The sequence below is a fragment of the Carassius gibelio genome, chromosome A20, assembly GCF_023724105.1.
Source record: "Carassius gibelio isolate Cgi1373 ecotype wild population from Czech Republic chromosome A20, carGib1.2-hapl.c, whole genome shotgun sequence".
Taxonomy (NCBI): domain Eukaryota; kingdom Metazoa; phylum Chordata; class Actinopteri; order Cypriniformes; family Cyprinidae; genus Carassius; species Carassius gibelio.
The window spans coordinates 19,886,426-19,900,307 of record NC_068390.1 but is presented as its reverse complement, the minus strand read 5'-3'; the positions used below and the strand labels follow the sequence as shown (position 1 = coordinate 19,900,307).

At 38.6% G+C, this 13,882-nt stretch overlaps 1 protein-coding gene across 2 annotated transcripts in view; it reads left to right on the top strand.

Moving 5' to 3' along the window:
- The window catches only part of LOC127938748 (serine/threonine-protein phosphatase 4 regulatory subunit 3), a 16,495-nt gene extending 9,773 nt beyond the window's left edge, over positions 1 to 6,722 (top strand). The window contains exons 6-15 of one of the 2 annotated variants that reach the window (XM_052535582.1): positions 63 to 179; positions 424 to 540; positions 616 to 747; positions 860 to 962; positions 1,097 to 1,255; positions 3,473 to 3,642; positions 3,739 to 3,881; positions 4,875 to 5,065; positions 5,207 to 5,418; positions 5,511 to 6,722. In XM_052535582.1, the coding sequence (XP_052391542.1) occupies positions 63 to 179; positions 424 to 540; positions 616 to 747; positions 860 to 962; positions 1,097 to 1,255; positions 3,473 to 3,642; positions 3,739 to 3,881; positions 4,875 to 5,065; positions 5,207 to 5,418; positions 5,511 to 5,630 (1,464 nt within the window). In that variant the 3' untranslated portion in view covers positions 5,631 to 6,722. Of the gene's footprint in view, positions 1 to 62; positions 180 to 423; positions 748 to 859; positions 963 to 1,096; positions 1,256 to 3,472; positions 3,643 to 3,738; positions 3,882 to 4,874; positions 5,066 to 5,206; positions 5,419 to 5,510 lie in introns of both variants that reach the window. The other variant, XM_052535581.1, reaches the window with a different exon arrangement.
- Positions 6,723 to 13,882: the final 7,160 nt, after the last annotated feature.

Sequence of the window (13,882 nt, the reverse complement as noted above, 5' to 3'; positions counted from 1 at the left end):
GTGTTAACCTCCTACTCAAAACACTGGACATAAACAAGACTGATCATGTTTGTTACATTCAGGTAAATTTCCTGAAGGAGTTTTGTGCGTTCTCACAAACGTTACAACCACAGAACAGAGACGCATTCTTCAAAACTCTGTCCAACATGGGTATCCTGCCAGCGCTGGAAGTTATTCTTGTAAGATATACTTGCTATTTCAGAGAACAGATTTGCAATTAGGTGTCAGTCAATTTGCTGGTATCTTTTTTTTTTTTTTTTTTTTTTTTTTTTTTTTTTTTAATTATCTATAGTATTGTATTTTATGGAGAATAGGTATATCTGCTACATTTGAAACTGTAACTTAAACTTTGCTCTGAATGTAGACCATAACTTTAGCTTGCTCTTGATGAATTTATGAATGCATCTGTGCTTTGTGTTAAAGGGCATGGATGATGTTCAGGTGCGTGGAGCAGCCACTGATATCTTCTCCTACCTGGTGGAGTACAACCCCTCCATGGTGCGAGAGTTTGTTATGCAGGAGTCTCAGCAGAATGATGACGTAAGTCACACACTTACTGACTCTTGTGATCCTTCCATCTACACGTTGTCTTCACTACTTGTCTCTATTTTACAGGACATTCTGTTGATAAATCTGATCATTGAGCATATGATCTGTGACACGGATCCAGAGTTGGGTGGAGCCATACAGCTCATGGGGTTGCTCAGGACGCTAGTGGACCCAGAGAACATGCTGGCAACTGCTAATGTGAGACATGTTTTAAAATAAATATATATTTCATGCATTGTAGCACCCTTTCATTGTCATTTGTCAGAATAACAAAACATCCTCCTTTCACGAATTGTTTGATTAACTGCAGAAAACTGAGAAGACCGAGTTCTTGAGTTTCTTCTATAAGCATTGCATGCATGTGCTCTCTGCTCCACTTCTTGCCAACACCACAGAAGAAAAACCCAGCAAAGGTAATAGATTTTTTTGCAAGCTTGTAGGATGCATGCAGACAGAATGTGTAGGCAATAATTTCTCAATTGACATTTTGCATACGTATTTGAAGAGGTGACTCTGCAGACTTCTCACTGTGTGTTTGTCTTGTCAGATGATTTCCAGACATGTCAGCTGCTGGCTCTAATTGTAGAGCTGCTTACTTTCTGCGTGGAGCATCACACATATCACATAAAGAACTACATCATCAACAAAGACATCCTCCGCAGAGTACTGGTGCTCACTGCATCTCAACATGCTTTCTTAGCCTTATGTGAGTATATGCATGCGCACACACACACACACACACACGCGCACACACACACAACCCATTCGTAAAGCCACATTTGAAACTGAAAATTCAGCAGGAAATATTGTAGGGTGAGATATATATATTTTTTTGTCCATCCAGATTTTATTGGATTGTGCAAAAGAGCCAATGGTACTACTGGTCAATATTTGTTCTCCTGTCCATTATTAGTAGAAAAGAGGACTTTTTAATGTTTTATGCACTGCTGTGTCTTTAAGAAGAAAACCAAGGACTTTAAAGGGATAGTTCACTCAAAAATCTAAATTATGCCATTAATAACTCACCCTCATGTCGTTCCAAACCAGTAAAACCTCCGTTTATCTTCGGAATACAGTTTTAAGATATTTTAGATTTAGTCCAAGAGCTCTTAGTCCCTCCATTGAAACTGTGTCTATGGTATACTGTCCATGTCCATAAAGGTAAGAAAAACATCATGAAAGTAGTCCATGTGACATCAGAGGGTCAGTTAGAATATTTTGAAGCATCAAAAATACATTTTGGTCCAAAAATAGCAAAAGCCACGACTTTATTCAGCATTATCTTCTCTTCCGTGTCTGTTGTGAGAGAGTTCAAAACAAAGCAGTTTGTCATATCCGGTTCACGAGCGAATCATTCAATGTAACCGGATCTTTTTGAACCAGTTCACCAAATCGAACTGAATCATTTTAAACGGTTCGCGTCTCCAATACACATTAATCCACAAATGACTTCAGCTGTTAACTTTTTTAATGTGGCTGACACTCCCTCTGAGTTCAAACAAACCAATATCCCTCTGAGTTATTAATTCATGTACTCAAACAGTAGACTGACTGAACTGCTGTGAAGAGAGAACTGAAGATGAACGCCGAGCCAGATAATGACTCGTTTACAAGTCATATTCGAGAACTGAGGAGCTGATGATAACTGCGCATGTGTGATTCAGCGTGAAGCAGACCGACACACAGAGCGTCTGAACTGAACTGATTCTTTTGGTGATTGATTCTGAACTGATTCTGTGCTAGTGTTATGGGTGCAGGTAAACCGAAGGCTTGAATCAAGGGCAATCATCGTCAATGACGCCATTACGTAGAGCGCAAAAGAACCGGTGAACCGTTTTCTTCAACCGGTTTATTGAATTGAACTGTCCGAAGGAACTACTGGTGATCTGGTTAATTACTCCGGGATATTGGTTAGAGGGAGTGTTAAAAAAAAGGTTAACAGCTTAAGTAATTTGTGGATTAATGCGTATTGGAGACGCGAACAGTTTAAAATGATTCAGTTCGATTTGGTGAACTGGTTCAAAAAGATCCGGTTACATTGAATGATTCGTTTGTGAACCGGATATTACAAACTGCTTTCTTTTGAACTCTCTCACAACAGACACAGAAGAGAATACAATGCTGAATAAAGTCATAGATTTTGCTATTTTTGGACCAAAATGTATTATTGATGCTTCAAAAAATTCTAACTGACCCTCTGATGTCACATGGACTACTTTGAGGATGTTTTTCTTACTTTTCTGGACATGGACGTATACCGTACACACAGTTTCAATGGAGGGACTGAGAGCTTTCGGACTAAATCTAAAATATCTTAAACTGTGTTCCAAAGGAAAGACATGAGGGTGAGTTATTAATAACATAATTTTGTTTTTTCTATGAACTAACCCTTTAAGAATGTGAATGGGGGTCAGTTGTCTTTAAGGGCTAACAGAATGAAAGTAAGGGATTTTTTAAATGCTTGTCCGGTTGGGCCAGTAGCTCAGATTTCTTATTGTCCTGCCAATATTCTCACTTGCCCTAACACTAACAAGGTATATAGTTTTAAATGAATCTAAATGTTTAATTTTATATTTGTATTTGACAGGTTTGCAATATTTACTCGTCAAATGTTTTTCATTATAAATTTATAGTCTGTTTTTCATCCATTTCTTAACAAGGTTTTATCCAAGTGTCTCTAAGATCTTGAGCTCAGATCAGATTATTGTAGTTTTATTTATATACGATTTTACTAATGATAATGATTACTGTTACACTGTTATTTCAAAACATGCCAAGGAATTCTGCATTCAGGGCCAGCAGGATTATTAACAAGCACTAATTAATTTAGAATAAAGAGCAAGCATGCCGTACTACCTTGTTGACAGACATTCATTACAGCTGTTAAATCTCTGTACCTTTCACACTCATTTCTCCTATCCAGGTGCTTTGCGTTTCATGAGGAAAATCATTGGCCTAAAGGACGAGTTTTATAACCGATACATAATGAGGAACTTCCTGTTTGAGCCAGTGGTTAAAGCTTTCCTCAACAATGGATCCAGATACAACCTCATCAACTCAGCCATTATAGAGATGTTTGAGTATGTCAGAGTGGTGAGTACATTTATCCATTCATCACATCTCGTAATGCTCCTGAACACACTGAAAGGTTGTTTATTTTGTGTGTAATTGGATTTTTTTTTTGTGTAGGAGGATGTGAAGTCCCTGACGGCACACATCATAGAGAACTACTGGAAGGCCCTGGAGGATGTAGACTATGTTCAGACGTTTAAGGGACTGAAGCTTCGATATGAACAGCAGAGAGAAAGACAGGACAACCCTAAACTTGACAGGTCAGTGGTCATTTCAGAACTTTATTGTTATTTGGATCCTTGAGGTATGCGGCCAAAATAAAAGCCCTGTTGTTTAACGTTTGACAGCCATAATATTAGTATTTTAATACAGGGCTTTTGATTAATTTGAATTTCTTGTTTTGCCACGATTTTATTTTTTAGAAATTGAACAGTCAAGACATATATATATATATACACACACATACATATGTGTGTATATTAGTCTCTCTCTCTTTCTGTATGAACGTGTGTATATATATGTATATATGGTTTTAAATGCAATATTCTTAGAAAGAATATCTCTATCTTTGCTACGGTTAGCTGCCACACTTCATGTCCGATGTCTGACCCACTTAAAGTACAGTAAAACATTTGTGGTACATATTAGCCTTTATTAGGACATTAAAAGTCATGACATTTTTGCCAAGTGTGGTTATCCATACTCTTAATTGGTGCTCTGCATTTAACCTACCCAAGTGTAACACACACAGCAGTGAGAAGTGAACACACACAGAGCAGTGGGCAGCTAAATATCTAGCGCCCGTGGGGCAACTGGGGGATCAGGGGGGTTGCAAAATGTTCCTTTTAAAGATCTCAAGTGTGCAGCAGTGAACCTCATATACTGACCTAAAACTGTTAATCTAGCACTGAAAAACTTTATTTAAACTATTTACACTGATTTATTGTGTTGGTTAAATTTTGGTCCTTTGTGCAGTAACTAAGGGTATGAGTCTTTGAGTCTGTAAAAACCTCAACAGACTGAAAAAATAGTTTTCTGAGGTAATGTAATCTCGTTCAAATGGATTTCATAAGAGTGGTATAAAAAAAATTACATAATGGATCCGATATCAAAGTCAAGGTATTGGTATCAACAGTTTTTGAATGATACCCAGCCCTAATTAAAATTGTATTGCAATTTCTTGTGCATGTAATATTTACTTTTGAGTGGAAGTACCTTTTTAATTCATGTATTTTTTTGTCTCCTTGTCTCAGTATGCGGTCGATTCTGAGAAATCACCGTTTTCGCCGGGATGCGCGGACACTGGAAGATGAAGAGGAGATGTGGTTTAACACAGATGAGGAAGACTTGGAGGATGGTGAAGCTGTAGTGCCACCCTCAGATAAGATGAAGAATGACGAGGACCTGATGGATCCTATCAGCAAGTTTATGGAGAGGAAAAAATGTACGTTACTGCAACATGCAGGCAGCATAATATTGATGCCCAACTACTATGATCCACTATTTGATTGCAAAATGCTACTCACATTGCTTGATGTGTTTTGGTTGTTTACATGTTTTTTTGTTCTCTCTCTCTTTTCCCAAGTGAAAGATTCAGAAGAGAAAGAGGTGCTGACAGGGAAGGGGAGCCTCTCAGGACGGCAGAGCCCCAATTTTAAACTCTCCTTCTCCAGCTCCCCAAAGGCCAGTCTTTCCTCACCCCCAACCGCATCCCTCCACCCAGGTTCACCTGGTTCTCCAAGTTCTCCCGGGACAGGATCCCGGAGCTCCCCCCCTATGGCAGCTGTCACCACTAAGGTTATTACGCTGATTCTAACAGATCAACAATGTCCTAAAATTGCCTTTGTTACCAGTTACTTGTTTTTGACGGCATCTCGCTCCTATTCCAGGGAGGTCTGGTGGGGTTGGTGGACTACCCCGACGACGACGAAGAGGACGAGGATGAAGAAGACACAGACAGTAAAGAAGAAAGTCCTCCACTGTCCAAGAAGTCCAAGCTGAGCTCCTAAAACAGTCACTCGTCAATCAGTACAGTCATGCTCAAAGGGAGCTTCATCCAGAGACTATTGCAGCGCTCGGCCTAGAACTCAAAACTGTAACAAAATGAATGAATACACAAATGAATGGATAAATGAACGAATGCAGCCCCCCGCAGGAGTCCAAGGGGCGCCATGTGAGGAACAGAGAAAAGGAGAGTAAGAGAGGGAGATGATTCGGTCACAGAGCGAAAAGGTGAATGTCTCCACGTGGAGTTTGTCCAAGTGCCAATCTGCAAGAAAGAGAGAAAGACTCGCGAAATGGACGGAGAGACCGAAGATGAGCTAAAACTGGTCTGGACAAAGAATAATCAAAAAGGATTTAATAAGAAATGAATTTCAACAAAGCTAGAAGTACTGGGGGGTAAAAAAAGACCTCACACACAGTCAGTCAGTCACAGACACTCAAACTGTTGCCCCACAGAGCGTCCCAGGCTTGGACCAGGACACACTGCCCCCCCCCCCCCCCCCCTCTCAGGGAAGGACCTCACATGACCCGAACTGGGCCAGCCAATCCACAACCATCACTCACCTTTGCTGACTCCATCTCCATTTATTTCTCTCCTTCCTCTCAACCCTTTTTTCTGTTGCTCTTATTTTTCATCTTGATTCTCTTTTTTTGTTTTTGAGTTTCTAGGGCTAGACGGGACACTAGGGAGCAAAGACGTCTGGGTTGTCATTGTTTAAGATGTCACCGTTGTTCTCGTGGCTCAGCGGAAGTTCTTCCTCTTTCAAAGCCAGCAGTTCCCTCCTTTTTCTTATTCTGTTCTTCTCCTCTCTCATTTTTTTAAATGACAAAAGAGACCTGCCTTTAAATGTTCAGGACGTTTTCAGCCGCACTTGAACAGGTTTTTAAAACCTCAGTGGGGGGAGATAGTTTTACCCTTTTTTTGCCCTTCAAAACTGCAGATTTTTTGGAAAATTTGTAAGCCCGTCTTGATTAAAGATTGAGTGGAACTCTAGATGTGATCGATTTGTCATATCTTCTTTTTCTTTTCTTTTCTTTTACATGTGTACTCTTAGTTGTTCGGTATATTTGGGACCATTAAAAAGATCTTTGCTGTAGTAGATCTCTCACAGTTTTGCTGGTTCCCTGTATCATGTCAACTGCTGATATTCTGTCTTTTGAAATGGGCTTTCATGACTGAAATGATCGTCCTGTCTGCTCATCTGAATACGTCAGTGGAAAGTCCTGCCTCCGCTGCTTGGGGGCTTTCTAAACAACCTGCACACAATTAAAGATGAGTTTTTATTTTCTGAAACATAATGTTTCCCTTTGTACTTGAAAACCATGAGAATGGAGGAGCCATGCACAAGAGGGCGTCCTTCTCACCGTCATTGGCCTTCAACATTCACAACATTCACAAGCGGGAGCCAGATTGTCTATATACACTAGCAATCAAAAGTTTGGAATGACTATTATTTTATTTTACCACAGTAGAAACAGTGATATTGTGAAACATTTAAAATCTAAAAGAACTGGCATCTTAGTATATTTTAAAATTAATTTAATTCTGTGTTTGCAAGGCTGAATTTTCATCAGTCGTTACTCCAGCCTTCAGTGTCACAGGATTTTCATAAATTATTCTAATATGCTGATATGTTGTTCAATTATTGATGGTGCTCATTAATTAATGGTCCTTATCAATGTTAGTGCAATATTAAGCAGCAAAAACATTTAGGCAGTAGAATGATTTCTGAACTATAAAGTGATACTAAAGACTGGAATAATGCTTTGCCATCACAATTATTACTTTTTAATATATACAAAAAAAAAAAAAAACATTTTTACAATGTTACTTCACTGTATTACTGCTCAAATGTTGATCATAAAAATCTTACAAAATCTTTTTTTTATTTTTTTATATTCCAATCTTTTGACAGTAGTGTGTTTTTGGAAAGATTCACGCTTTTACTCGTTTACAAAAAAATAAGCCTATGCATTTCATGTGACATGCTATGAAAGTTTCAAGACATTCTCATTTGCATGAATGAAAGCAATTCCCAGGCTGCACAAATCAATCCTTGTCTGCTTTAGCTCTTTTCTAGTTGTGGTTTTAAACATGTTCTTCCACCTCATCTCTTCTCATCATTGCCTGAATGCAATATGTCTCCTCTTTGGAGAGATTATAACGAATAAGCAACATGCACCCGCCAATGTCCTGGCACTAACGTTGCTTTTAATTAGAAATGTAACCATGACAAATCAAGCCACACAAATGCTCTAAGAGTTCAGCTCATCCCCATCCGAAGCCAGTCAAATCCAAGAGCTGCTGGCAGTTCCTCAAAGAAGACACCATGCCAACATCATCTCCCGGCCTTGAAGTGTCTCCCTCATTGTGTGTGGTGGTCTACGACATTATAAAGCTGTGTTTTATTTATTTGTTGAAGATTATTGGTCCTATCCATTGGCATGTGGTAGTGCCAGTGCTCATGGAGCTGTTAGGATGCCAGTGGAGTGTACAGATGTGCCTTTTGATGTGAAGCCACCCAGCTACTGAACGATTCAGGTCAGATCCGGATCTTTGGAAATAGTATCAAGAAGGGTTGATGGTTTAACTCAGGGGTTTTCAAACCTGTCCTGGAGGCACCCCTGCCCTGCACATTTTGTATGTCTCCCTTATTAGACACACTCAAATCAAGTCTTTTAGTCTCTATGAATGAGCTGATGATTTGAAACAGGTGTGTTAGATGAGGAAGACGTGCAAAATGTGCAGTGCATGGGTGCCTCCAGGACAGGTTTGTTTTGACTATCCCTGCTGAAAACACTAGCTTAGACCAGTATAGTGTTATCCAGCAGCACTAGCATGATCCTTCTCGTCAATCTGGCTGACCTGGTTAATGTATCGTAAGAAGCCGAAGAAATTGTTTGGTGATTTGTGTTGGTGCATTGGATTCAATGCATACTTTGAACGCTCTATGTTCGAAATATATATATATACACATTTCCAGCAAGGATGCATTAAATTGCCTAAATGTAAGAGTAAAGACATTTATAAAAACATTTACAATTCAACATTAGTAACAACATTGACTGATACTACAAATAAATGTCTCTTTTAATACTCTTTTTATTTACAGAAATAAATTATGCTTTCCATAAAAATAAGCAGAAAAACTGTTTTTAGCATTAATAATGAATGTTTCTTGACCATCAGATAAGTTAAGATGATTTCTGAAAGACTATACTAGAGTAATGGCTGCTGAGATTGCTCTACATGAGGTCAGGTGCATTACCCCGAATCCACCAGTAGATGGCGGGCGTTGTCCACACACACTTCATCCCCAGAAGGAGAAAGGCTTTTGTGACAGATTGTATAATCGTTTAAGGGCAGTAAAGTCTGCCGAGCAGGAAATCCTCAGAGTCTCTCGTTCAGGTTGTCAAAACAGCCGCACAATGTTCACTTTCATGTGTACAACTGGACCCTGTCGCACCAACCAACAATTGCTTGTGTTCGCTTCACAAAGTGGCCTCTGTGTCGGTCGGGCCGCCTCCTTATGGCCCAGCGGCCGCTGTGGAGGTGATCAGGGGGCATGTTCAGCATAGCGTGTCTGTTTGTGTGATTAATCACCATGTAAAACTCCAGCGTATCCGTTTCGGTGAGAGCAATGAGCCACAGGCGCCTCTCCGTTTATGCGTCATTGTGTCTAACGGTGCCCGGTAGCTCAGAGCAGAGGGCAAAAGTTTGAGCATATGGTTGAGATTAAGGCGCTAAAGAAACTGACTGATTCACATGATTGGGATTTGTTTTATTTTGAGTTTGGTTGATTACTGTATAAACGTTTTAAAAGTGATTGATCTTTGGGAATACTCTCTAAAGCCTTTTGTTCAGTGTAGCATGATCATAAACATCCATTGGTGTTAGTTGCTTCCTATATGTGTTTACATCTGTCCAGTTCGGTTTTAGGCTATTTGCATGCTATTTTCATGAACCTTGATTGTTTTTAAAGTCTAAATGATCATTTTTTTGGTAACTTTTAAAATCATACTGCTTTTTATAACAATGCCATATATCATATTCAATCTAATTATTTTTATGAATGCACAAAATAGCCTACTCAAGTGCCCTTCAAAATGTTCAGTACACAAAAAAAGATTTTGTTGAATGCTTTTAAAAACTGAAAATTAGGTTAGTTATTTTGATGAACAAAACGTATTAAGAATAATTATCTTGTGCTTATTTTCTACAATTATCCCAAACCATTGGAAAAATACTATTGGTTTTGAGTGTGTGAGGAACCTTTAATGTGATCTGGATTGGCCTACAAAATCTCTGAGTACACAATAAAAAATTACAGTGAATTTAATCTGCTAAACCTGTTACCTGTTCATGGTAAATTCCCCTACTATATACAGTGAAAAACTGTATTGGATACATGTAATTTTACGGAAGTATAGCGTTTTTGGAATTGAAAAAGACTGTAGAATTTACAGTGAATAACCTTAAATTGACATTCACATAATTCCCAGCATTACATTTCAAATTTTATGTTTTTTTTATTTATTTTTTTTATTTTTATTTTTTAATAAGTATGTTTCTTAGGTTTTCTTATCAGTTTTGTACAGTACTGGGGTTGTGTGTTACACCTGTTGTTAAATGAATGTTTATTGAATTATTTCAGTTTCATCTGTGTTACCATGATGGTGTTCAGTGTTTGTGTAAATGACACTGTGCACCTTCTATATATTGTTTAAAAGCTGCTTGTGATGGACATTTGTTCATTATGTGATTTTCTCATCACCACCTGCATTTGGGGGTTATCAGTATATGATAAAGGTACAAAACGGATTTTCAGATTTTAGTAGGTTGTTATATTAACATTATATCAGTTAATGAAATTATGGTATTTAACTGTAAATTTAAATTAAAACCGTAAAATCAAAAATTTTGCTCAACAGCACCCTTCTGAAGCTAAAATGACGAATGGGACACCCTAAAGTCTCGTGGACTTAACGGACACTGGCACATGGTGGCCATTGTAAGTCTGCAAGAAGCTGACATGAAGAGTGCCATTTGGGACACGGCCACATTCCTGCAGAATGATCTAAAAAATAAATCTCTAGTGTGATCTTTTTTTTAATATCTCTTTCATGACTTGTTTTTCTGATCATACTGCCAAGACATTTTTTTCCTTTTAAAAAACGTAAAATATTTTTATGATAACACGCGAAATAGTGAGGTCAAATGAATTTACCCTACTTTTCTTCAGAATAGGTTCATATGAAGATGTTTCTATCACATTAATTATTTAGGAATATTTATTTTTCTATACTTTTTGTCTGCTCTGAGAATCTGACCTCAGCTTTTTGCGTTGTGTTTAAAGTGATGATTTCGTGAGTGATGTTTTCTCCGGTGAATGGTAACCAAGACTGAACCCTATGCACCTAGCCTCACGGACCGCCCGCAATTTAGTCCTGCTTGGCTTCGCATAGAGACTAAACTAACCCTGATTAGACAGACAACAAATTTGAACAAGCTTTATTAAATTCACATATTGGTCTCTAGTGTGGGCTAAACACAGTGATTCAGGCTTCATAGGATAGCGAGATAATCTACCATGTTAAATTTACCCTGTATAATGTTACATAAATGGACTAGTGGGTGTTTTCATTCTATTCATCAATAAACATATTTGAGCAGGCATGAAGAGCGAATGGCTTTACCATTTGGAAACACACACATTTGGATTCTTGCCTGCAGTTAATGTTCAAATATAAATATAACCTGCAGTTCTTGTTAGAGTGTAAATGTAACATGTACAGCTGTGAATCTGTGCTGTTCTTGGCAGTGCCATTTGTTTTTTTGTTAAAACATCACTATGAAACTTTTACAGACTTCCCTATTAATATATTTTAACTCAGTGTCTTTTAAACTTCTTCAGTGATCTAGATGGTTATGGTGTTTAGCTTTTCCTTGTCTGTGGCACTGTTTAAAGGGTCAGGACTATTGCCGTCCCTCTCTCAGTTGCCTGGGCAAGAGATGAGAGAAGCATGTCAGTTTCTGCTGATGTTCAGCATCTCTCTTTCTTTCTCCGCTGTCAGTAGCCTGGGGTTCTCGGTTAGCCTGGGCACGAGATAAGAGAACTGTACTGCTGTTTAGCATTGCAATGCTCTTTCATTCTCTCTCTTACCACTTTAACCTATTTCAGGCTTGAAAGTGGGTGGATTATCTGGTGACAAGTCCCAGACTAGTGTTCTCTCATTAGCACATGTGGCGTTCCATCACATGGTACCTTTGAAATGCTTCTACATCTGTGCCCACAGTCGGAATGTCAAACACCTTGACAGAGGTGTCGGAGCCCTTGTGTTTGATTTACACCCACCGCCGTGCCTAAATCACCACATGCTGTTTCTTTTAATACTGGTTAGCATGGGTAAAAAAACAACAAGTGATTACATTTAATTAAGTGCATAAAATATATATGCAATGTCATCAACATCTGTTAGAACTATAAAATGTTTTTGCCGGCTACATGTGCAGCACAGACCTGTTCTCTTTAATTTTAAGAGCTCCTTTGAGTGCATCATAAAAATAACAGCATGAAAGTCTAGTGTTGTTCTCAGTGCTCTCATATCTGTCTCATAACCCTTAACACAAATGTACATGCACGCGCGCACACACACACACACACACACACACACACACACACACACACACACACATATATATATATATAAAATTCTAATAAAATGGATTTTTGAAAGACTCGACTTATATCTTAATTTATCTTAGGTCAAATATTTAGAGACTGTATATAGCAAAGATGTCTACTTATTGTCTTGTATTCTTAATTAAGGAAGTCCCACTTTCCAAACAAAAGAGGCAATTGCAAGTCATTGCAAGGTGTTTGAGGACCATGGCTGCATCCGAAAACGCATACCAAATTTTACGGACTATAAGTCGTACTTCTTTTCATAGTTTGGCTGGTCCTGTGACTCATAGACAGGTGCAACTTATTTATCAAAAATAATTTGACATGAACCAAGAAAAATGAACCAAGAGAATACATTACCGTCTACATCCGCGAGAGGGCGCTCTATGCTGCTCAGTGCTCCTGTAACTGTTAATGTGTTATGATAACATACCGCACACCTATTCAGCCTGTTGTTCTGTGTACTATTGTGTACCGTTAGCTGAATAACTTGCCTCTCCAGACTACCAATATCCATTGGTCTTGGACTTAAATTAAGTTCATATTTCAGTTAACAGTTTTCAGTTAACAGTTTTCAGTGGTAGGCTACAGTAGCACTGAGAAGCGTAGAGCGCCCTCTCGCGACTGTAGACGGTAATGTTTCCTCTTGGTTCCTGGTTCTAAATACTGTAAATGTGAGTTATAGTCCATTGTGATATATGTTTTTTTCCTCGTCATGAAATATTTTTGGGCTGATGCGACTTATAGTCCAAAAAATATGGTACATCCCTACTTTATAGTAGGTGAAAAAGAGTATGTGTCAAAAATAGAAGTATATCTGTATTCACAGTAGTCATAATGAGTAGGGAAAAAAGTACACAAATTACCTTCTTATGAACATCAGTGAGGTCCAGTGTTGTTTGGACACTACTGATTTGGATTATATGAACTAAAACTTCCACAGAAGAAAAGTAAGTCACACTTATTTTGAATGAGTTTGAGTAGATGAGAGAATTTTTAGGTGAACCATCCCTTTAAAATGAACTGCCGTACAATGCATACTATTCTTCCCCCTCTCTCTTTTGCATATGGGTTAAATCTACACAACTTCTTTAAAAGATAGTTCGGAAACATGGTAACGTGTGTCGATTTATGTGTTGAGGGAGAGAACAGAGTCATCTCTGTTAAAGTACATCAGGGGCATTGAGATCTCTCTCCTGCTGTCCATAAAGCCCGCTCAGATTGTAAAATTGGCTTTCACAAGATGACACAGGAAGCACTCCTTTGCTGAGCCTCAGCCATTCCCAACTGACCACAAATCACTGCACACCATTCAGTTGCTCTGTCAAACCCTCTCTGGGTCAGAACTGGTAAAATAACAGCTGGTTTTGGATTTAAAGGTAATAAAAGTAATACATTCACAGATTTTATGGCTGGTCGAAGATCAGGGATTTACTGAAATGCAGTTGTTCTACTGTCATCGCTGGTGGTCATGGGCTAACAGGTCAGTGCAGTCTCAGAGGAAGTGCACCGCTGAAAGTCAAATCCATTGTGCAGGTCTGCTTCGGTTATGTCTCACTTTGTCAGGACTT